A 26,416-nucleotide genomic window follows, 5' to 3' on the forward strand; every position below is an offset into this window, starting at 1 on the left:
ATCTTCAACACTAACCTGTCCACGCTATGTAGTTTTTTTTTTGACGTAAACAAGTTTCATGAAACAACTTTTTAAAAGGAAGTCTATAGAAACCAAAATTATGTCATAATTAATATCACACTCCGTCAGTTTAACGATATCCTTGAGAGCTTATAATATTTTACATTAAAATTTGAGGTTCGATTCTTGCAGTGAGCACAGCGCATATTATCTGTTATATAACTTTGCGATTAAAAATTGATGTATGGGCTACAAATCACATACTAGAATGTATGCAATACAATCAGTGTAGCAATATTGTTTCTACACGACTTGAATGATGTAATTATTAAGAAATGGAAGAAATAAATAAATGGAAGTAGTAAAATATATTTCTAAATTACGCTACGTAATGCTTTTTATATATTTCTTTTTTAATGATTTAATCTTATATGTACAGGTACAACAAAGATATATAGGGTTTATAACATTTTTGTGTTTCATCAAGAGTAGTTGATTTGAAGGATACTAATAAAAAAAGATGAGCTTAGAAGATCCATTTTTCAAGTGGATTTGCTATTTATTATGTCAGCAAGAATTAAATCGCTTATTTCATGTTAGATGAAAATTTTATCATTTAGTTTTTACAACGGTTTCCCGCCAACCGCAGCATTTATAATCGACCCAAATTTCCTTTCCATGACGTTATTACACATGCGTAGGAACGTTTCTGTTTTGCTGCCATCATGGAAGCTTTAAACTAACAACGCCCTCAAGCGTTAAAGCTTGTATGAGAAGGTAAGGCTCGTTTTATATTAAACGAAGCTTTCGCGTTTGTGTACTAAAGTCTATCGGTTGTTGACACATAATCGAAAAAATGTGTATCTTTTGCTGGCTCATTGCGTATAAGTTAAATTTGTAGCGTGCCTTCTTGCAATACCGAACTTCTGAAGGTCGGTACAATCAGCACGATGTACTGCTCATAACGACAAGTCCTTCCTCCATCAATAACGACGCCACCGCAGTGCAGAGGGCTGAAAGCATCGTTTATGGAAAGACTGGAAAAGCTTGCAGCGCCGCGGTGTCTGTTGTGGGAAATGAAACCTTTAACGAATCTAAGTGAGTTAACAATTAACTAGTTTTCCGTATCATATCTTTTGTTATTTGCAAGAAATATATACTTGCATACTTTACCTATGACTCTGCCATTAGCGACATCATGAGCTTCTAAGTACAGTCATGATTTGTTCCGCCATAACACTGTTGTGCTGTTTTTTAAGCGCAAACGAAATTTTTCAATGCTAGGCAACATGTCGCTTGATACTTTTATTAGTTTATGACTAGATGGCGCTAAACTTAGGCAGATGGCGCTTATTTGTGTTTCTTTAAAGAGTTAAGAATGGGAGTGGATGTTTACTTTTTCCTTTTGAAAAATTTAAGGTGTGGATTATACGAAGTTTCTAAACTAAAAGTGAAGGGTCTTAGACCGTCTTGTGATGTGTGTGTATCTCTGAACAAATGGTGATTACACCATGTTTCCATTAGGTATCTTTGAATCTTGTGTATTCTGTGAACTGACTGAATCTTGTTCAGAATACAGTGGTTATAATGTGAACTGTATGAATCTTGTTCAGAATACAGTGGTTATAACTTCATGTACACAAACACACATAAATAACTAGTTATTAAAAACTTCACAATTCAGCAATATCATTGCAACCAAATTAATAAAATATATTTATTCATTTTAGGAAAACGTTATATTGTACATTGTTTTTAATTAGTATATGCCTGTACTATAATAGTCAGTCTATTGAAGTTAGTAATGAAATTTATAAAAAAATAACTTCTGTTTGAATTACCCAGAATTAGTTTGATTTGAAAAGAAGTTATCTGATGAACAATTTTTTTTACAACATTAAACAGTTTATCTTGTTTTCCTCTAACTTGAAACCTTTCATTCATAATAATAATACAAGAATATAAAGTATAGTTGAAGAGAATAGATAGATTTTTAAGGCTGTGATTTAAGTGGGAGTATAATGAAAAATTTATATTTAGTATGGGGCACAATTTTGATGTAAGTGCGAAGTCTGCATTGTGTCATTAAAAACAGATGTATAATATGTGTTTTTAAATTTTGTTTTTGATCCTGCTAATAATCAAGTTTTGGCAGGTAAATTTAGGATGTATATATTGATTTCCCCATTTTATTCTAAATAATTTGTAGGATAAAACTATTTCTACTGGTGTGAAGTTTTTAAGGGTTTTAAAAATATGGGAAAGTGAAATGAATGAATGAAAAGGATACAGCATTGATTAATTTTTAGATCTTGCAATTTATGTTTACTGAGTTTAGTTCCCACTATGAACAAAACCAGGTTGTGTAATACTGTGTGTGTATAGATACGTCATTAAAGTAGTTTATACACATGTAGTAAGTCTCAAGAAAATAATTTGGAGGTCTTCATCATCAGTGTACAAATGTCTTCATAAATGGATACATTTTTATTTTACATACCCATTATATAGGTTATGTATTCTAAATGAATGTGAAATTTATTTCAGCAAGTAGTAAAAATCAGATAAATATAATATCACAAAATGATCAATTTAATTAGGAATATCTTTTGAACAGCAGTTTTTGTCTGTGTTCTTAAGTTTGATATGTTGAAGGTTTAAAGAGAACAAGTGTTTTTCTTGTGCTGAATTTTCTATTTATTTTCTCAGTTAAGAGAGTAGTCCAAATATGGTAACCACCAGTTTTTTTTATAACTGTATACAACAATTTATAGTTATTGTACTTTTTATAATTCTTTGTACAAAACTTGCAAATTCTCTTCTCATAGACTTTTAGTCTTTAAGAAACTTGATGCTGTGAAATGGACAGTCAAGGAAGAGGAGATTCTGATGTTGCTGAAGCAGAAACGATATCTGATATCCAGAACTACCTTGCATCCTTTAATAAAGAAATACAGAATGGAACATCCTCAGCTGGTGAAACAGCAGTGTTCCACCAGATGCCTGAAGGAACCCATCTAGTGGCTGCTGTAACCAATCAGACTGGAATCGAGCCTAATGCAGAAGCAGCTACAACGTATTATGTCACTCAGTCAGCAGATGGCACTGCCCTGCAAGGTTATCATTATGACCCTAATACTCAGGTAGGCTCAAAAGTAAAACTTGTGCATAACTTTTGATTGCTTGTATGTGTAACTGACCATTTGATTGTGACTGGTCTTAAAATATTTCAATTTTCATATGCAACCTTCTACTAATAAATGAAAGGAAGTACTTGTGACTACTTTATATAATTATATGCATCAGAAGAGTTTTTACAGAAATCTTTGCTTATGTTTTTGCATGATGATGCAAAAAAAGTATATTCTGACAGTTTTATAGTCTTTTCTCTTTAAACCCCATTACTTATATATGGATTGCACAATCAATCATTAGTTAAAAAACAAAACATTAATATATGTGGACTGAACTGTTTTGTGTTGTTTATTAGTTTACATAGGAACCAAACTGAGACTTCAATTTTTTTAGATGTTTGAAAATGCCAATAAAACACTGAATGGCTGCATTGGTTATTATTTTCATATTTATCAACTAATATATAATATAGCAGATTTTGAACCATTAGTGACTTGGACACATGAGAAGAAAAAAACTGAATAACGTAATATTTAGTTTGTTAAAATAAAAACATACAAACCCATCCTGACCAGTTCTATCAGTATACTAGAATAGAACTTTACTGAATTTGGTTTCTGACACAGTAAATGTATTCAATTTACTGGTTTATCTTAGTTTTTATGTAAATGCTATAAAAAGAAAGGAAATAAAATGGTTGTATTTTGTATACAAAAAATCAGCTTTTTTAATGAAATATTTTTACTAAAGATTTATGAAAACAGAGTCTCATCACTAGTCTGAGAACAAAGTGATTTTATGTCATGATTAAAAATACTATTCTTCATCCCAAAAATCTCAAATATTTGTGCAATCTTTAAAACCTAAATACATTTCAAATGTTTGGTTTCAGTAAGACATTATGTTTTATTACTTTCTATACTCTAATTATGTGAGGTCTGTCAATTAACTAACCTTGTAACCATCATAAAAAATAAGGAAGGAAATGCAAATTATGCTTTTCTCGTGGTAGAATGAGTACATATTATAACATGAAAATACAAATGTTTAGTATCAGTTATTTAAGTCTCATAAGGTTATATATGAACATATGTATTTATTATTTTTTTATTATATTGACCTTTTAGTTGTGTCTATCTAACATTACATAGTTTGCATTGACACAGAGCACATGTACTCAGTTCACATATCCAGTAATATAAAACTGATCTTTAGTCTTCCCTGTCTTAGCTGTGTTTTAGTGGACTAGTATTTTGTAATTTACAGTTACATTTCAATTATTATACATTATATATTTGTATATAGATTATTACTATTTAGAAATAAATTATTAGGCTCATTTTTCTTAAAATATAGAACAGTAAATCAAAAAGTAAAGCAAACAATTATCTTTTCCCACTTTGACCTTTTCATTGCTGGACATATGTTGCTAAGCCTTTTAAAATTTTGCACATGGAGGATATCAAATAAAATATTTTTCTGGGTTTTATGTATATACAATTGAATAACCACAAGTCATAAATAACTACAATGACACCATAGAAATCCACTCTAATTTATTAAGCTCAGTAGCTAAGATTTATTTCGATTTAAAAAAAATATGAAACTTCAAGCAGGTTAAAAACACAGCCTACTTCCTTGAAAACTTTGATCAAAAGAACATGGAAGTCTTTTCAAAGATTCAGTACATAAGCCATATCTTAACAAAATAAAAAGATACAAGGTTCTTTTTTCATATTCCAGCTTTTCAATATAAGTAATTTGAGTTCCTAATTTGTACAAAATTATAGACTTAGTATTTTGACATCAAAAACATCTAATTTTAAACAACACTGCATTCAATATACCACATGACTCACTAAAATCTATATTTATATTTGTTCTTTTAATATTTACTTTTAAATTAAGAAATTAAATCCTATGTAATACAATTTTTAAAACTTATTGACATAAATACAATAAAATTTTGAAATCAAATCAAGAAATGTGATGATGGTCTTTAAACCCTGACCCATTGTGAAAGGATTAAACTATCTTGCATAATATGTGATATGCAAAAATGTAATATCATAATTTTTTTCTGTTTACTTGTAAATGTTTAGTGGATTTTTCCAGAAGTTCATTGTTTTTCCTGTTAATTTTAAAGAAATGTTGATTTGTTGGAGTGAAATCATTATTGTCTCTCTACTTGACCATGATGAATGCAACATTTTATTAAATCATATTATACATTCTTGAAATACTTTCTAGCCAACTTTCTGTGGTATCAAGAATGTGATTAACTTAACACGCAATAGAAAATTAGTTCTATGTCTTTTCAGTAGGGCTACTGTGAGTGAAAAATTAACATAGAAAATTTTAAGTTGTTAGCTGAAAGAAACCAAGCTGTATTTTTTTTTTTTTTTGTTATTGATAAGTGCATCCATAATTATGTTTTTGTTCACATTATGCTAGTTCTGGTGTTTTTGATAACTTACAGAATGATCCATGGTTAGGCTTATGATACTTAAATAAGGCAAGTAGCAACAGCTGTGATGTTTATTTATTACTTCTTAGTTCCTTGTAACATGATTTATACTTATCGTATTCAGGCCTTCAGAACTAATGGATAGCAAGATTAATAAAGTAGTAAATTAATATTTCTTGATTTGTGTGTGAGTTCATTTTAATGTGGTATTCCATTAATATTTGTTTCACCACATTTATGTATATAAATTTGCTTTTGTATATGTGTTAAAACTAAACACAAACTTCAGGTAAAATATTAATTTGTCTGTTATAGAAATAAAAGTGCCAAACTGATAATTGAGAATATGTATGTTTGTATTAAGAAATTATTTTTGTGAACAAACTGACTATGAGAATTTTGTTTCAATTTTAAGTCATAGAAAAGTATATGATTTTTATGAATAGACTAGCTATGATATTTCATAAATTGTGAGGACATACTGTAGATAATACCAAAATTTTGGACAGAAATAAATTATTTTTATGAACAGATTAGCTTTGAGATGCCATGCCATAAATTATGAGGTCATAATTTAAATAATATTACTTGAAGTCTTAGAGAAAAAGAAATAAATGATTTTTATGAATAGATCGGCTATTAAATGCCACACATTATAAGAACAAACTGTAGATGCTTAAAATTTAAACAAAACATACTTTTCTGACCCTAATGGCTGTGAGGTGTCATAAGTTAGAAGGACCTTTCTTAGATATTAATATTTTCTCAAGTTTTAGAGAGAAATTTTGGATATGACTTAGCTTTTGAATCTCATAAAGTTTTAGAAATAAGTAGCAGCACAGATATTAGAAGTAATAAGTACTATAAGTAATATTTAAGTATAAGATTCATGGTCGATAAGGAGACGTCTTTCATTCTGTATCACATTATTATTTGAAGTAAGTTAGTAAATGATTTAAGTATGTGCATGAAATATGTTGAATTGCTAGAAACAAATATTCTTCCAAATAAGTACTCAAAAGGTCTACAGGAATAATGTTTTGAAATTTATGAACAATTTTGGATCATAGAAAAGGGGAAAAAGGGCAAGATTTTGGATGGATGAGGATAAAAGAAAGCGAAGGAAAAAGTGAAACTGAGAAAAGGGAAAAAAATATATTGATTATTGAGTGTTTTCACTGTAACAACACCATTGTGGTACTGATCTTGACCAATCAGACATGGTGAAAAATAATTGAAAGTTTTACAAGTTTTGATGAAGTGTATAGGAAAAATTTGTGACTTTTTGTTTTTAGAAGAGTATCTACCTCTGCCATTATTGCATATTTTATTTTATTTTTTTTAACATAATTAACATATACTGACATTTTTGCATTATGGGGAAGGCCAAATGACCTTAACATTGTTGAGCATCAGCTAATTATGATTGTAATGAGATTAATTACTAAACATTTGTGCTTTGAAAAAAAGAAAATCAGTACTGACCAACAATTTATATGGATTAAGTAAAATTGTTATTAGTTAACTACTGAAAATATAACTTTTTCATGTAATATTTATTGTTATAGGTTAACATGCATTGTTAAATAGAATATCATGGTTCTGGTAGTGGTAACTGTAATTATAACAAATGGACAGTAAAGGTTCTTACACACCATTGAGAAAAGTAAAAATTAAATCCACCTTTTACTTTCTCCCAAGAAATCTTTGATCCCTTTCCTAAACTTTGCTGTGTAACATTTTAGCATACTACACTTTATATCCCCACTCTATCTTGTGGCTGAACAATAATCTTGAGGTCGTGTAGTGCAAACATTCTGAGTTTGGTGTCTGTTGTGGGTAACAGTTCAGGTAGCTCATTTTTCAGCTTTATGCTTAACATAACCTTCGTGAAATATTAAAAGCTTCAAAGTTATGTCTGCAGTTAAAAAGGATAATTTCTGGTTTGGTTCCTGAGGTGGATAATTTTTTAGTTTTTATTAGAACTTCTTCATGGTGTGAAAAAAAAAACCTTGTGTAAACTATAAGCTTTGTACATTTCATGAATGAATGTAGGAGCATTACTTCATAGAATGTAGTGGTGTATTTTCTGAAAGTATATTTCTTTCTTGAAAAAAAACAACCAAGGAGCAGCTGTGTAGCTTAAATATTTTGTTATGAATTTAGAATATCTATAATGTTTTATGGCTTGGAAAAGGTTTATGCTGTATTGCATTATGTACAGTTGGAAAGTCTTATGTTTTGGAGTTAATGTGTGTATATGGCATGATGTTCAGTTCAGTAGTCTTACATTTTGTGATTATTGTGTGTATATGGCATGATACATAGTCATAAAGTAAATTATTTTAGGGAGTTGATTTGTGCATATGCCATTATGTATAATTGTACAATCTTATTTTTGGGTGGTTAATGTATGTATATACCATTATGTACAGTCTTTTTTTTTTTTGTATTAATATGTGCTATGGCTAACTGATTGATGAAGCTGAAATTCAGTTTCATGTTATCTTAGTTTTAATTTTTTCTCCCATTGTACTTGTAATCCTTTCAAATCAAATTTTTATACTTTGTGGGGAGGGGTGGAGCAGGGTTTATCCATGTGTTGTAAATTTGTAAAATGTATTTTGATTCATTTAATAAATTTTACTTGTGTTCCTACTTTGTTATTGTTGTAGCTTCTTTGTTAAAATTACATTGATTTAATACAAAACAGTGTGGTTTCTAAAATCTATGTTACAAGCTACAACACATGTAACTGTCAGAAAACTTCTGCTTTACAAATATATTTAATTTAATAAACAAGCAAAATAGTTTAAAAGAGCAGAGACATTTTCTTAACTGATTTAAAGTTCTGTTGTCAGAAAAATCTCTGTATACAAAATTACATCACAAAAATTTAAACTTATATTATTATTAAAAGAAGATATTTTAGGTGTGTACTGAGTGTCAAGTTTCATGTTATATTTTGCACAGATTTTCTTTGCAGTTATTTTTTATCAAAGTATTTCTATTGTTTTTATACTTTTGACATGGATTAGAAAACAGAAGGTTGAGTGCGTTATATTACAAAGATTTTGAATATGGTAGTCATGTTGTAATGACTATCAATATAAAGTCAGATTTGGATTGCATTGTATTAGAACTAGATTTTGACACTAATGTTTTGAAAGTTGTGATGCCACCAAAAATGTATCACATTTTGGAAGAATGTGGAATGGCTCTTTCAGGCACAAAATATTCACACACTCAGATTATAATATGTGTTCAAATCTAGTATATAGGATTACCATGATGGGATATCTATTGTACGTAATTGTATTGGAAAACAAAGGAAGGTGGATCAACTTGGGACACCAGTACCATCCAATATGAGGAGATCTGCAACAAGCCATATCCTACCTATGGTATACAAAGTGCAGCAGCATGCAACAGGTCAGAATTTAGGATGTGCTTTGGACAGGACAGCCTTATAAAAGATACATTTGTAATGGAATCTTTGCTGCAGGACTGTTATCAAAATGCATGGTCATCAGGCAGAGCATAACTGGATGTAGCAACATGAACTGTAACGATGTGGTGAAGTTCTCAAATTCTTTTAAAATAATGTATTCAATCTCTGTACACAGTGTCTTCCCAAAGTTTCACCCCTGCGAATAATATCACATTTTGATGGAATACAAATAATGTAAACAATTTTTTTGTAATGGGCTTGTTTTTATACAAAGCTCTAATGATCAAACTGTTATGTGTGTGAAGGAGGCTGAATGTAAGAAAAACCTACAAAGAAAATACATAAACTAAAATTTTCTGATTCCATAAGTATTCAGCTCCCTAAGTCAGTACTTTGATGGAAGAACCTTTGGCAGAAGTTACTGTAAGTCATTGAGGATTGGTTTCTATCTCCTTTTAACAATGGGTGGTTTAATTTTTGTCCATTCTTCCTGGCAAAATTATCCTAATTCTGACAAGTCCATTGAGTATCATTGATGAACTGCAATCTTCAAGTTTCACTATAAATTTTCTGTTGTATTCAATTCAGGACTTTGACTAGGTCACTCCAGAATATTCACTTTCTTCTTCTGAATGTGGCTTTAACCTTATGCTTTGGATCATTTATCTTGCTGAAATGTGAATGTTTGTCCCAATTTTAGATTTGTGGTTAACACAAGCAGGTTTTTCCCTAGCATTTACCTTGCACCATAAATTTTCTCCTCAATTCTAACAAGTTTCCCAGTCCCTGCTGATGAGAAGCATTCCAATAACATGATGCTGTCATCATCATGCTTGACAGTTTGGATGGTTTAAACTGGTTGATGTGCTGAGTTGGGCTTGCACCAGATGTAATGTTTTGAATTTTAGAGCCAAAAACTCAATTTTTCTCTTGTCTGACTACAAAACCTACTGCCAGTTGTCTGTAGGATCATTTACTTGCTTTGTCAAAATCTCTATATGGATTTTAAGATGATTCTTCTTTAGTAATGGCTTCTTTCTTGCTAATCACCCATACAGGCCAACTCTCTGTAGGGACTGGGACATATGAATACTGACTCTTGTATCATACGTGGAACTTTGCGGATCTTTCAAAGTCACCATTGACTTTACAGTGTTATCCCTAACCAGTTTCCTACTTGCCTAGGTTCTTAGTGTGGAAGAGAATTCTGTTCTGGGTGTATGAAGCACATTCCACTTCTTAATGATGGACTTCACTATACTCAAAGGGATAATCAGTGACTTTGAAATTTTCTTGTAACCTTCTTATCTGTGCTTCTCTATTACTTTATCCCTGACTTGTTTGGAAAGTTCCTTGGTCATAGAGGGTTGGTTTGTTGAATCATTACATGAGTTGTGGCTTGAACATGTACATTTACTCTGAAGTCAAGTTAAGTCATTTTGATTAAACATTGCCAGACCTTTCAAACTAATCTTTTGCATCTAAACTGATTTAGGATTGCCTTAGTAAAGGGGTTGAATGCTTATGCAATTGAGAATATTTAATTTTCTTTGAAAATCTAACTTACTTACATAATATAAATGTTATTTTAGCTTTCTCATTTGGAGTATATTGTGTTGATTCTAAACATAAAGTCCCATTTGAAAAGTTCATGAATGAAAACTCAGGTGGCAACAGATGTGGAAACTTTGCAGGGGATGAATACTTTTACAAGACACTGTATGACATTCTTGTTTCTTATTTCAACTCTTCTAATAGTTGCACATAATTGAGGAACATGTTTAGAGTAATAGAGGAAGTTTTTTTTTTAAGCTGAATATTGTGTTTTGTTATTTAGGCCCATTATGGGGCTGCAGCAGAAGGGGTTTACTATGCTGAGGTCCAAGAGGGAGATACAGCTCATAGCCAATACACTGCAATGGCAACCTACCATACTGTGGATGGAAGTCAGGACCCTTCTGGTAACAAATCACAGGGTCCCTATTGTGCAGTTAGAGGTGGCGATGGACAACAGGTTGTGACTGAAAATCAGAGTGGCCTACAACAGATTGTCTTGGCTGTGAGTGAGGCACAGGGAATGTCTGGAGAAGTAGGAGAACGAGAAGCACGAGAAATTTCCGTTACTATTCCGGCCTCTATGACGGGACAAGTACATCATTGCCTTTATTTAAAAGCAGCATTATATTTTTAAGTACTATAGGTTACATTGTTTAAATATGGTTTACCAGAATGATGCTATTCATGTTATAACAACATTTAACCCTATTAGAATCGGTGCACAGATTCAGGTCAAATTTGAAAATTTAAATAACAAAATATTATTATAACTCTATTCCAATTATATTTTATTTAAAAACATTTAGAATTGATGTTTAGTCATAAAAAATTAAATTTTCTTTTCTGCACAGCCCCAAGGAGTCTTGTCTGTAAACAACCAATTTAATAATTTTTTTGCACATCCTAAAGTGTAGGTTTATACTCATTGACAAACTATCACTTTGAATATGCAATGATTCATATTATATTTTTACATATTTTCCTTTTCCATTGGCACTTTTATTACTACAGCCCTTCATTGCCACACATTTGTGATATCACAGCATCTGGTTTGATTAATTACTTATGAAGTTTGGTTTCAAAAACAAAAACAATTATTATAGTTACTTTTTGTATTCTTTTTGTCAGGAATGTGTCTCCTCCCCCATCTAGTAAAGGCTACTCTTAAATTTCAGAGTGAGCACTCATTTTAAGAAAACTGTTCTCATATTTAGTCCAATGATTATAATACACTGTAGTATTTCTCTTGTTTTAGAAAGTGTGTGCAAAAAATGGTAGTAGTCTCATATCAGTATTGCTACCTACCTGTCCACATAACAGATGGGTAATATCTCATTCTACTTCCATAATGTTTAAATGCATGTACCAAGGCTTTAAATAAAACTTTCCTTCCTGAACATGATAGCATGTACTGTCCTAGACTAGTATAATATCAGCATTAGATTATACCCTACCATCAACAAAAGAGTGCAACATCTTTTATGACCATTACTCATCTTGAGTGATTTGTGTACTATAAACTCCTTCTGTTCTTTGAAATTGGTGTATTCAGTCATATTCTTTTTTCATCAAGAATTATAGTCTTTTTGTACTTTTTATTTTCAACTTTTAGTTAACATTTGAAGTGGTATCTATTGTTCTCACATCTATGTTTCTGAAACCTCGTGACAGTTGACTTTCTCTCCATTTTTCTTAAATCCCAAATGGAGTTGTTGTGATGATAAGTAATGTTACTGTCATTGTACATCACTTGGCTCATTATATTTACATTTTTTCATCTCAGACCCAGGATTCACAGCCTTGTGGTTCTGTAACTACCATTAAGTCTCCCTTATCTTCTTATAACCTGCCTTTGGTTTTGGTTCTTCTGTTCCTCATGAAGATCAGGTAACACCTGCTGTTTTCCTTTGCTTTTCTGCTAATCAGCTATGTGAAATTTGTTCACTTATCCCAGATTTTTCTGCTGTTTCTCAACTGAACTTCTTGCATGCATCTCAGTTATCAGATTTCCTCTCCATACACACACACACACACACACACACATCACTTCCTACCTCATGTGATGGTCATATTGCAGATTTATTCTGCTTCTGTTGCATGTTGACTCTCTGTTACCTTGTTCTCCATAAACGCTAACCTCTTTCTACGTGGTTTGTTTCTGGAGAATTGTGTTTTTTGTTTTTAGTGTTAATATCCATTGAATCTCTTGTCCCAGTTTGGAGAATTTTTTTTCTTCTCCTACGTTTTTACTGGAGAAGGTTGAACTAATCTGATCTTCAGCTGCGACCTAGTTCATTTGCTTTCTTTGCTCCTGGACTTAGATTTATCTCAGAAAGAGAAAACCACTTGGCACTCTTTTTTTTTTTTTTATGCAGAAGTGTTTTAAGCAGTTCCTTCTCCTATAGCCTCTTACTGGTACTCTATCCAAGAGGCCAACCATCGTGGGAATCAGTAATCAGCTGTTTGTGAAACCAACCCTCAGTCTGAGTCCTTTGTGAGCTTGGTTGTTACAAATTGCCCACCTATGGACTCACGTTGTAGAAAATCTTTGAGTCACACTGATTTTCTCTCAAAAGTTTACTTGTCTTTCAGGGCTTACACTTGTTTGGTCTACATTTCAGACACTTAGCATATCCTATCCCTATCCTGAAACATGTCATCTTGGATTTTCCTTCTCCTTCTCCACCCTTTTGGGGTTGGCTGGTTAGGCTCCAAAGCCATTATTAACTCCTATTCAGTTGCTTATTCATTTAGGATTCCTTATAATCTCATTTATTTGTTTGGCTCAACCTTTCCCTTTACATGTGCATAATATGGAGCTTTTAGTTTCCAAAACTATCATGTTTCTTTATTTTTTTTATATGTGAGGTTTTTTCACTTTTTGGGACTTCATCATTTTCATATTCTGTAATGTTCTCATTATTGTATTCTAGCAAATAAGTGGAATATGCCTTGAATCTACCATTTTGTTATTTCTTTGCTACCATCTCTTTACCTCTCTCTGTTGGTGGCTCAAACATTTTAACATAACTCAAAGCATCCATCTTCCTTCACCTGCTCTTGGATACCTCTTCAGCTTAGCTGTTGGAATGTAATTATGAATATTATATTTCTAATCTTCTAAGATGTTCCAGTTTTAGTGGTTTAGGCATTGTTATACGACACCTTGCCATGGTTCTGTGATATCTATTCAGTGTGGTGGTGGAGTCCACAATGCATATGAGTATCACTTGGACCCATACTGCACATTAATTATGGTGGTTTCCACCCCACATCCATTTTTTGTTGTTCAAAATGAATAGAAAGGAAAGATGTACAGCATTTACAGACTGTTAACATTTCTTATCCAGAAGCAGAGAAGTTCCTGTTCCTTGTTCCACTTTGAAAATATGCTGCTGCACTCTGTTCCACTACCTTCTGTGGAGGATGCAGACTGATCTTTCTGTACTTCCCTCTCTCATAATGTCCAGAATATTCTGCCCTTCATGGATTTAAGAGTTGACAAGTTGACATCCTCTCCTATTTCTGTCTCTATCATATCATCCAGTAACTGTTTTGGCCCCTCTCCATTGGTTCCATTATTCATCTGAAAGAGATTTGCCCAATCAACCGAGGGCAGGTCTCATGGAGGTTGACAGACCTTTTTCTTCTACATAAAAACATTGTGGTCACAAACACAATGGTTCTCCAACCATTTCTCCTCCTTTTAGGTAAAGTTGGCCAAGTTGATAGTAGAACCCTGAAGTTTCCATTCTAATTTTAATGACATTAAGGCCTTTGATCAATTCCTATCTTCCTGTGTGTGTCTCCTTACAGGAAATACTCCTTTTGCCTGTGGATGCTATCACATTTTCCTTATACAAAACTGACAGGTTGTGTGATGTAAGAGTTTATGGAGATGTATCACTTGTGGTTGACCAGCATGCACCCACTATGTCTTCACCACACATTAAACCCATGGAAGCTGTTGCCATCCTGATCTCCATGGGCTGTACTCTTACTGTTTGATCTTTTTATCTATCAACAAGAAAGAATTATGATCAAGTGGACCTTGATGACCTTAATGAACAATTGCCATAACTTTTTTTCACCTTGGGAGACTTTAATGGACACAGTCTCCTCTTGGGTGGTGCTGATATTGATTGGGCGAGGGGTCTTTCTCTAGAGCATTATCTCTCGGATCACAACCTCTCTCTTATCAGTATTGGCTCATTTATCTATTTTCTTGCATCTAGTCAAACATTTAGTACTATTTATTTGTCCATTTGCCCCCTTTTGCTAGTTTCTCTTGAAAGGCAAATAACACCAAATGGAGAAGTGATTTTTTTTATCTCTGTCATTCTGAGAAAGATTGAGTGTGATTGTTTCCAATTGATTCATGCACCACAATGTAAACTGGAGCAGGCTGAGTGGCACAGAACTGGCAGAATTTGGAAGGTTAGATCTTTAGATCTTGCACTTAAATGGCCAGGAAGTTGCTGGTGTTCAGAGCATTGCTGATGTCCTTGAGGAATGTTTTCCAGCTCTTCCATCTCTTCTCCTGCTTTCTGAGCCATCAAGTCATGGGCTGAGAGATTGCTACTTTCTTTGCATATAGTTTCTATAACTATAGTTGTATATTTACACTGATGTATCTTAAAACTGCTATTCATTGATCTGACAGTACATTGGTGGGACCTGATTATATTCACTAGGAGATGTTGCATCATCTGTCATCTGTCTCTTTTGCTCTTCTGATTGTTTTTCATGAGGAGAATGTTTTTCCATATGCATGGCACCATTCATTTTCACTCACTTTTACAACACTTTAACATTAGATTGAAGGTTATTTTGACAGTACTTTCCTGCACTGCCACTTGTATAAGGCATAGAGTATTTCCTATTTGAGGTGATTGCAGTCTCATGCCCAATAATGCTCCTTATAGCCCCCCATCATACACACAGTAGTTGCTATACTTTATGAAAGTACCTAACTATTTAATGTTTTCATCCATACCACTACCTTCATCATCTTTTTAGTGTGGGATTCTGTTGTAGCTGTTTGCTCTGTGGAGGTGTGAACAGCATTTCTGCATTAGAATTTTTTTAACCCAGAAATGTATTTTGGGTAGATACATAACCTTTCCATAGAACCACTGACCCTTCTTCCCACTTCCAGTGTGTCTCTTTTGATTCTTCAAGAATAACACTTGGTATGCTTAAAGTGCTTAATGGAACTTTTGGGCAAAGATGTGTTGCCTTCCTATTCATGAAGGGCTATGGTATAATGTGGTATAATGCTGATTGCATCGTATACTGACACAATACATGCTATTAACTGTAGTGGTTAGAGTTTCATTCGGAGGCATGGTGCAAGTATAAAAATTTTTTCATAGTGGTATAATTTGTTTTCTGTCTTCTGTGGAGAGATGTGTATTGATCTGAAATATATTTTTAAGTACACAGTATGCTACTTCTTAGTGAAAGGTTGTTAATTATAAATTAGGTAATAGGATGTGGTATGTACCAATCATAATGCTCTGTGGAGTATGTTTGAAAACAGCAATACCAGTTTTTTTTATTATAAGTATAGCAATACAATGTCATGTACCAAAATAAGTACTTCACAAAATTTTTCAATTTTTTTTAGAAGCCTATTTGTAGGAGATACACCACAGTTCATTGAGTTCATAACATTTATTAACATGTTTTGTAATGTCTCTTCAGGTGAGCCAGGGTCACTCTGAAGAATTGATTCAAGTTGTACAAAGCCATGGAGCTCCTACAGTTTCCCAGACTCCTGAGCAGCCTGCTTTTGTGGCTGTGCAACCAGGTGCAACTACAGAAGCTCATGTGGATGCTGGTCAGCAGGTCAGTTGTTTTGAAATTTTTTCCCCACTGAAAAAATATGTTAATTTGTAGTCAGATAATCAAAATTAAAGCTATATGTAAATAACAGTTTTGACAGGAATTACCCTGCTATGATATCTTTAAAAGCTAGTATAAAAGAAATTGTGTGTGATTTATATTCTCAATCCTTCAGATGTTCAAAGTACACCATATACATGTTGTTCCAAAAATGTCTTCACAGGAAACCATTGTAAATATTTCCATAATCTAAGATATGTCCTACCCACTTGCAAGGTATAAACCATGTTGCTAAGTGACAGTCTTAAGTTCAATGGTGTGCTTCCAACCAACAAAAAGAACAGATTTTGTGTTGTCTAGTACAATGAGTCCAGATCAGTTTAGTGACATATGTATATTAAAATACATGTCAGACTATCTCTACATTTTTTCTTAAAGTATTGTCCCTAGCACTTGGCTGTTTTTCTTCCTTTACACATATTAGTTTGATAGTTAAATAGCATATAGGTTTTACTTTTCTATTTTAATTAATTTGTATTATTTTTGTTTTGAAAATTCATATTTGAAAGGTTTAGTGATTTTTTTAAAATATCCTATGCTTTTCCTCATTTAAAATGTCTTTTATAACAAGTCAAATGAAAAGCAAACTATATTTTCATTTAGGCTAAACCATGTCTGTCAGTATTAATGTTAAATAACCTGAAGACACCTATTGATATGTATAGACATAATCAAAAATTTAAAACAGGAAATAAAAAGAAACATTGAACTAATAGTGAAAATATAAAGATATGAAATTGTGCATATGAGCCAAAGAAGATACTTTAAGACTGTTCTATGAAGGTAAGCACATACTTCATTGCTTAATTTTAAACATTTAATTTCACTATATATTAAGTCAAACATCATCTGCACAAATAAAAATTAAAGTTAATGTTCTTGGAGAGTAAAACTACATAAAAATATGTAAACCCATTATCAGCTATGAAAAGTGAGAAATTTAAAGAGTTCTTGGGTGAGATTTAAACATTACCAAAAAACTTCTTATGTCCTAATGAAATTAATCTTATTCTGTGCCAAAATCTATGTAGATTGTAGAATATGCTGAAAATCTCTGTAGAAGTTCATTTCCAAGCTAAATCTATATAATATTTAAGCAAAATCTGCTTTCTTAGGCCCCAACACTGTTTTGAATATGACAATAAACTCTAAAGCTTCTGACACAAGAAAACTGTCATTGGTGTTTCTTAGATCAGTATGCCAGTGAGTAGTGAATATCATTAACAAGTCCACTGATAACTACTACCCAATTTGCTGATAAGAATAACTCCTATACTTTGTGTCCTATACTTGCTCTTGATTGCTTAATTGCCTTTAAGGCTTCTTTTTGTTGGTTCTCTTACCTATAGTTTAGTTTCCTGGCACCATTCATATGTTCGTGACTTCTTCCTTTCTTCCCAGTTGGATTTGGCTTTTGATTCAATTTTTCTTTTTCCCTTAATTCTTGATGTCTTTACTCTAATCATTCTCTTTGCCTTTTACCTGCATCTCCCCATTTTGTCTGTTGGAGGTACTTCTTTCATTGAACACTAGGACTACATCTCACATTTCATTATCTGCTTTGGGTTGCTGTTTCTTCTTTGTTAGAGTACTATCTTTGACCTCTCATCATTATTCCCTCTTTGGTGAGAATGTGATTGGGTAAGTTACCTTTGTGTGTATATATACACCTCTTTTTTTCTTTTTTTTTTCAAGATCCATTCTGTGGCAAGTGTTGTCTATCCAGGTATACTAAAGTCAAATCTGCACTGTAAGGCCATGATAGCTTCATAATTATAGCTTCCACAGGCACTATATGAGATGACATTTTCCACAATATCACTTGTATATTTTTCTTTGTTTTGTTAATATGTCCATTGCAGATCATACTGATCCATACACTTCATGGGCAAAGCTTAAGGAAACACCTGGCCATCTCTGCCACTTCTTAGACTAAATAAATCAAAAGTGGTCTGCTTTTCAAAATAGGGTTTTCATAGTCATTTGTTGCACTGTCTCCAGTTTTGTTGACCCTCTGGACTCCCCACCACATTTTTTCCCCTTTATTTTTCCATTGAAGTATGGGAAGTCCTTACCACTTTCCAGGTTCAAGCCACTGGTGTAGTGGACTGTGGAGGTATTTTCTTGAATGCGATGGTGATATACAATACAAAAAAATACTTAATGTATTTAGTTGAAGTAGGGCAGGGCAGTGGTGTTCTGCTGGTGTATATGATGATATATCCTCCAATCTGATGCTCCATTTCTGAATGGGTCTATTAAAGAGAATGTTGTAGCTTTGGAATGAGTTGTCAGGATTGCAATTCACCTCTTTGGTTAGGATCTATCATTCTACCCCAACATGACTGTCAGTTCTCATAGGCTGGGTTTTGGATTCAGAGCAGGATCAATCAACATAAGTTTTAACACATGTATTACTGGTGTCTCTGTTCCCCCCACTTAATTCCCCTCCTCTTCATTGCTAACATGTTGTGGGTCATGATGGGTGAACATGTGGGCTACTATGGTTCTTCATCTTTCTCTATCCCTCAGAGATTTTCATGTACCAAGAACAATACTGTGTTGAGATGGTTTCAATCAGTAGGATGCTGCACAATACAGGGACTTCTTGATTATTCCAATCACGTAGATGTCAGTTTATGGATTGATAATTTATTATCAGTTTGCTCACATTTCCTCTTCATAGATTGGTAGGCATTATATCTCCCTCCTGTTTCTTGAACTCAAGAAGAAGGTGGTATGATGCTCTTTCCTACCCCACCCAGTGGCTGATTTTTGGATTGCAATTGACTTGCTGCCATTGCAATTCTCCTTCATACCCTAACATGGGTGTCAGTTTGGGAGGCAGTCGTAGTATAGTCTATAACTACATTGTTAACCCTATCACCACAGGTATTCTTTAACTTGCACGACACAAGACTTTAGTATCTTTCATTCAATATTTTATTGAACTAATTTTTTTAATGTTATACCAATTAATATAGCATAAATTCTTTGCTAAAAATCCATATTGTAATAATATATAAGTTTTAAGTACCTAATTCTTCAAAGCAATATTAAATAAATCCTGAATTTTCCATAGTATGACACATGACACATTTTCTCTAGGCATCTTCTCTGTTTTATCCATCACCCCTTCATAAAGTACAAAATTAAACATAAATTACTCACTATAAAATCGTCATTGCTCAGACAAACCATAATCTTTATAGCCTTTAATTTTATTTGATTACAAAGCTATCAAATATAAAATCCAACCCTTCTTGCCACACCCACCTGTAACATCCTCTCTTTCAGTATTTCGTAATAGTTCTCTCTTACATTTAAGTGTATATTAAATCTAACCCATCAAATAACATACTGTATAACATTTTTTCTAAACTATCTAGGTAATCAACAATTTTACTTGAGTACAAGCTCCATTCCTATATGAAAGCTAATGGCTAGCTTCAATGAAATTGTAATAGCTTTTGTTACATAGTTAGAAAGCCAGAAAATTTTTGAGAGTTTGGGGAAATTGTCTACTTTTTGCATGTTTTTAGTCTATGTTCTTTTGTGCATCATTTAATTAAATAAAAATTGTTTATTACTGTCATTAGCATAAAAACTGTAGGTATAAGTATCATCAACCATCAACAGCAAGAAAAAAATATTGGGCAAGTATTTTATTTTTCACATTTATTCTTTATATAGGGATCTTTTAGGGTTAGCTAACATTAGATCAGGTAAAATCATTAATAATAATAATCAAACAAAAATGTTTCACAGTTAGTTCATAGTAGCTCATGAGTTACATATTTTAATAGCACAATGTGGATTGCACATTCCTTGAGCGATTTACGACTTATAGTGGTGCAGATAGTAGGTTGACACAGCATTCAAACAATAAAATTTAATTACAAGTAGATGTATACTGTTACTAGATTAAAGCTACTTAGGATAAACTAAAGTAATTTTGTGTTACAATTTGAAGTTTTTTCTAGAAAGAAAAAGTAAGATTTATTTTATTTTGCTTTTTTTTATGGTGTTTACAGGGTCAGTCAAATTGATTGATCCCATACAAAGATAGGGTAGAAAAAATAAAAAGTGTTGCTGATAACAAATATTTGAAATATATTTAGGATGTTTTAAGGATCATACAAAAGAAATTTGAGATTTTTGAATTAGAAAATGTATTTTAATCTTAACATGAAAATCACTTTGCACATGATTAAGTGAAAGAGTGCCAAATCTTGTGAAGATGTACATATTATGTTGAAAGTTAGAAGTATTAATGCCATAAAGAGTTTAAACACGACCATGTGGTCTGTCAGATTTACTGCACCCATACTGAAAGAGTTAATTATAACACACTTCTTATGTTTAAGAGTGAGCTCCATTTCAAAAGCAAGCAACATTCTTATCACTAATTCAGCTATAAACTGTAATTATCAAAATTATATTTGACTTTGTAGTGAAGTTATTTGCAATATAGTATACAAGCAATTGAAGTCATAGTGGAATAACATTTTCATTTTTAGTGACTTTGTGAGGAGAAAATTTGCAGTATATATTGTAAAACATTTAGTTACACTGAAACCTGCTATTTTTGGGTGTGAAATTATTTATTATGTGTACTGTACAATAACTCATTAATACAGTGGGTAGATGACAAGTTTTTCTCACTTTGCTATTAGATTATTTGACTGATTTGAATGTTGAAAACAAAACTACTAACCAGTCTTTGTGGTTAGTATAATTACTTATTGCAGGAAAAGTTTTCTAAAAACTGTTCAAGTATTTTATGAAAAAGCATTATTTTAATTGTTTTTAATATTACCAAGATGATGCACATAGTAAGCTATCTTCCTTGGGCATACACTTTAGAAATGTGCATGCCACTGGCCTTTAATAGACTCCTACCAAATCTCACAAGATGTCTGTTGAATTGCTACTGCATCACAACATCATTATGCAGCATAAACATTCCATCAGTAGGAGGGTGACACAATTCCTTTTACACTAACTCCTATGAATTTGCATGTGTGTGTTTTCTTATAACAAAGCCACATAAGGCTATCTGCTGAGCCCACCGAGGGGAATCGAACCCCTAATTTTAGCATTGTAAATCCGTAGACTTACCGCTGTACTAGCAGGGGGCATGAATTTGCACTTGTGAATTTTCATCAGAGATTACTTTTTTCAGTTTAATTAGGTTTATGAAGTTTAAGGAACCTAATTTTCTTCTTGTCAACAAACTATAACTTAGAATCTCATGTAATATCTTCTGCTTCTTGTGTGAGTAAAAACTTTCCTGTCACAGGTTATGTGTCAAGTACAGTTTCAGGAGGATGGCTGCTGTGTATAGGGCACTAGGTTTTCTTATCCATTCAAGATTTCAGGTATTCCTTTCTCTCATTATGGAGGGAAGAATGAGGGGGACAGATTTAGTCATTTTTTTCCCTTCTCGTGGTTGTGCTTGGGAAAATTCCTTGCATTATCAGGACCTAATATCACAAGTTTGTATTACTCTTTCTCTTTCCCTATTTATAATTTTAACCCTAACAATTTTTTGTTTTTCCCTACTTCATCTGGCATTCCTTTATCAACCATATTTTGGCATCTTGGGCTTCCACCTTTTCATCTGTTTGATTCATATATCCTTGCTCACAATCATTCAGAATTTTCATTTATCGATTTTCAAAATTTGGAATCTTGCACACCTATTTTTATTGCTCTGCAGTTTCTGGTACTCTTAGCTTTGCCTGATTCTTCTTACTATATGTTTATCTTTCCTCTCTACACCTCATGCTTGACTCCTTCTTCAATGGCCCTTGTGTGAGCAGTGGAACCATATGCAGGAACCTCAATGGTTCATGCTGTATCCTCCTCTACTCAATGATCTGTCTTTATGGCTGATCCAATCCAACACCACAATGGGTGTTCCATTACCTTCACCAAATTTAGATCTGCACCATTTCACCAAGGCTTTCCTCTGTAGTTGTGGAACATTTCTTGCATATAGAAACAGAATCTTCAATTATGTAGCCTTTTTTATTTATAATTTCTGGTGACTTTTCACTTTGTCAATCTACTAGTGTAAGTGGTATATCTTTCATTGTTGGTTCATCCATTACCACCTTCCTCTTGACCATCCATTTCACCCATTTCTTCTCTTCCCATTCTGACTGTGTGGAGGAATGAATATCTGTTAAAAATACACAGGTAAGGAAAGTGTTAAATTTTATAGGTAATGGGTTTCTTTGAATGAATAATAGTGCTGGTAAAGAGTCATGGTTTCAAAGGTTTAACATTTTCAAATAAAACTATAAATTATGGTCTGATACCCAAAAACAATGTTGTTTTCTTAAAATATAACATCTTTTATGAAGGTTATGGTATCTGATGGAAGTCAAAGATTGGTGAGCCATGAAGCCAGCCATGTTCAGAGAGCCATAAATGCACACCACAGTACCACAGAACAACAGACTATACGTATGGTTGTAAGACAGCCAGACGGCACTGAAACTGAACAAACAATACCTGTCTCCTCCTCAGGGTCAGGTGGTCCTACCCTTGTCACCAGTGATGGCCATGAGATCCATGTCAGTGATGAAGGAACTTTGCAGATGATGGCCAACTTAGCTGATCAGGCTTCAGCTGGAAGTTCAGGAGATGGAAATAACCAAGTAAGAAAATGTTGTAGGGTTTATACCTAGCGATATTTAAAAAAACAAAAAACAAATGATGTTGGGTTTTCATTTCAAAATTTTCTTTATTTTAATTTGTTAATGTTTTGGGAAATGTAATTTTTATGATCAGTTCAGGATGAATCATTGAGGAGCAGTACGTGATACAAATAACTCATTATATGAAGCAATTTTTAAAAGTTATTTGTATGTAGTGCCTGACTCTTAATTTATTTCATGAAATGCCTTAATTTACTAATGCTACTATATGTGTGTAGGTTGTATAAAATTCATGCAGCACAATCACATTTTGTTAGCCTAGTATGATTGTGTTGACTTCTGGTTTGGTATACACTTCCTCATACAGAAAGTTACTTTCTCCATGCAATTGCTTTAAAGACTTGTTTGACACTAGTCTTTAGGCATCTTCCACATAAACTCATGATATTTCTCTTGAATTGTGCTACTGTAGAATAACATTAATATGTTATTCCACCAGCAGAAAGGCAACACAACTTCCTTGCATTCTAGCTCCCTTTGTGCTTATGCACTCATGATTTTCCTTTTGTTTTCTTGGAACTAAAATATATGTGTGTGTGTTTTGGTTTTTTAACTTAACAAGATTTGTGATGTAGAAAGAACTTAATTTTACTTTTTTAAGTTCAGACTATGAATTGAACACTAGTCACATACCATCTCGTACTGCTTATGTGAATGGCTAAATTATTATTGCAGGTTGTTTTAATATTGATAGTTTGTAGAATCACATTCCGTGGGTGGTCATTATGGATGATAGTGAGTTTTTTTGTGTTTCCAGGTACTTCAGCTCCAATCTCTTCATCAGGCTTTCATTCTACTAATTTATGGGGGAGAATGAGGAGGAGGAATGTGATTGTTCCTTCACCTGTTTCAGCTTTGGAAATGTCCTTCCATGTTGAAAAGAATCTTAAACTTTTTCACATTCCTCAGCCTTGATTAATGAGGAATGCAAAATTCATTTTCTTTCTCTTTTGTTACATTTTTCTGCTTGTTCCTTACCCTAACTCATATCATTTACCATTCCTTGACCACTTCCATTTCTGCAACATTAAGCCTCTCCCTTCACTATTTTGCCTGCTCATTAGTGTAAGGGATATCTTCCCCTGTCCTGTACTCTCCACCTTTTTTCAGATTCTTCCTTATCCATACACACATGTGCCCTGTTCCTATATGCAGATGGTATCCTGCACACACTTACCCATGCCCATTCAAGCTGGTGGCAACATGGAATTTCTACCATCTTCTCTTCAAACATATAATTTTTTCTTTTTGATTTTGGTAGTAGTAGTAGTTCTCCTCTTTATGATGACAACTTGTTATGTACTCTTTCAACTGCCCTCCTATTCTTCTTTCTGCTCCACCCCTGTCTATTTCACTCATTTAAGTTCATTAGGACATTATAGACTTTCTTCCCTGTTTATGCTGTTCATTGCCACTTAGCTTGTACCTCTCAGTTTTAGGATTTTTGTCTTCTTCTCTTCATTCACTTGGATTCCTCTTCTTCAGGAACAAATTTATTTCTCAATCTGTCACATTCTTTGTATGGTTCCTTCCTCTTTAGATGTTGTTGCCTGCAGATGGTCTATATTTTGTGCCATCAGATTTATCACCACTCTCATTCTCTTGCCATTTATTTCTTACCTCCACTGAACAACTTTATTCATGCTGACATGTGAATACTTTGCATAATTTTGTTATCCACTCTGTTTTCCATGTGGCTATCTTGTCTCTAGAGGAGGGGGGATAGCCCTCCTACAATATTACTGCCACGTTTAGATGGATGAGTACATTTTCCTTTGATTGATAGTAAAATACCCATTTTTAACAAGCGTTTGATGGAGATTCAAGCATTTTCTCTGTGTCTCTGCACCATAAATTTCTTCTCCCTTTTTTCTTTAATTGGAATAAGGAAGACCCATACCACTAACTGGTTCCTAGCTGCTGAAATGGTGGACCATGGAGAACCTTCAGAGGCTGAATAAATGATGCCATTTAGTGGAAAATGAGGCAGTGGTGACAATGATGTTGTTTTGTAAGTCATCTCTCTTCTAATTATACTCATACCAGCATCTCCCCTTCCTCTCATTGCCCAGACATTAGTTTCTAGGTGGTCTTGTGTTGGATTGGTGTGGGACTAGCCAACATAAGTCCTCACACATGTAGTTTGTAGGAAATTTCCTTCTGTCACAAACCAGACAAACAATTTTCAGTGCCACCTTGTTTTTGACTATGGTTAACCCACAATATTTGCATTTCCCCTTTCTACAAGTTTTGGAATATCAGGTTCTTAGGTGGCCTTGTGTTGGTTGTGTACTGGGTCTGAACCCATTGCCCTGTCTAAGTTTTTAGAATAGAAATTTGCTTTTCCCTTCTGCTTTCTTGTCCCTACTGCAGACTTGAAGTCACATACTCCATGCTGCCTAGATGATTTTTCTATTCAATCAGTGCACATATAAACATTATACAGTCTTTGATATTTATTCTGTGTACTCCCTCTGCAGGGTGTCTGTCCAAGAGTCTGATGGTAGATTTGACAACAACACCCACTAATAATTCCTGTACCAGTGTTAGTTAAAGAAGTCTGACACTACAGTTAAGGTGAGCACTTAGTGTGGTCTTAATGTGTTCAAACCATGCTACACGATTTAGCTCTCCAACCTCTTTTCTATATTAGTCTTTCAACTAAGCAAAAAGTTTACCCTGGAAAAAATTAGATCTGGTCCCTCATGAGTGTACCCTTAATGAATTTCTGCCATTGGATGCCACACTCCATGTGCTTCTTTTTTGTGCTTTCTGAAGGGAACTCCTCCAGGTAACTTTTGCATTGGTCTCTCAATCATATCAATATTGTGTTCTAGGTTTCTGTGTAAAAAGATGTGTATTGACCCAGAAATTAATAATTTCCTTACCTGAGAAATTCATTTCTAACATACTTCCCACCTTTCCTATTCACTTCCAGTGCAACCATGAATGAAGATCACAATATCAAAGATATAGAGGAAACTAGTGAGCAGGCAAGTTGCATTGCTTTCCTCTTGGTGCATGGCTTTTGCTGCACAATAATGTTATTATACAGTTGTCAAATCACGAGGAATCTTGTGACTTGAGGTGGGAGTTGCCTAAAGGCTTGTGGCATCTGAGTTTTTAAGGCAAAAATGTGAAGAAAATAGCTTTTTGTGTGAGAATTGAGTA

The 26,416-nt window shown here is 33.3% G+C and overlaps 1 protein-coding gene across 8 annotated transcripts in view; it reads left to right on the forward strand.

The window, feature by feature from the left end:
* Positions 1-488: 488 nt before the first annotated feature.
* The window catches only part of LOC143238200 (uncharacterized), a 63,012-nt gene continuing 37,084 nt past the window's right edge, over positions 489-26,416 (forward strand). For 2 of the 8 annotated variants that reach the window (XM_076478213.1, XM_076478215.1), the window contains exons 1-5: positions 689-1,098; positions 2,829-3,143; positions 10,891-11,202; positions 16,317-16,460; positions 22,889-23,185. In XM_076478213.1, the coding sequence (XP_076334328.1) occupies positions 2,862-3,143; positions 10,891-11,202; positions 16,317-16,460; positions 22,889-23,185 (1,035 nt within the window). In that variant the 5' untranslated portion in view covers positions 689-1,098; positions 2,829-2,861. Of the gene's footprint in view, positions 1,099-2,828; positions 3,144-10,890; positions 11,203-16,316; positions 16,461-22,888; positions 23,186-26,416 lie in introns of all 8 variants that reach the window. The other 6 variants (XM_076478218.1, XM_076478220.1, XM_076478217.1 and 3 more) reach the window with 4 other exon arrangements.

This window comes from Tachypleus tridentatus, chromosome 13 (assembly GCF_004210375.1).
Source record: "Tachypleus tridentatus isolate NWPU-2018 chromosome 13, ASM421037v1, whole genome shotgun sequence".
NCBI lineage: Eukaryota > Metazoa > Arthropoda > Merostomata > Xiphosura > Limulidae > Tachypleus > Tachypleus tridentatus.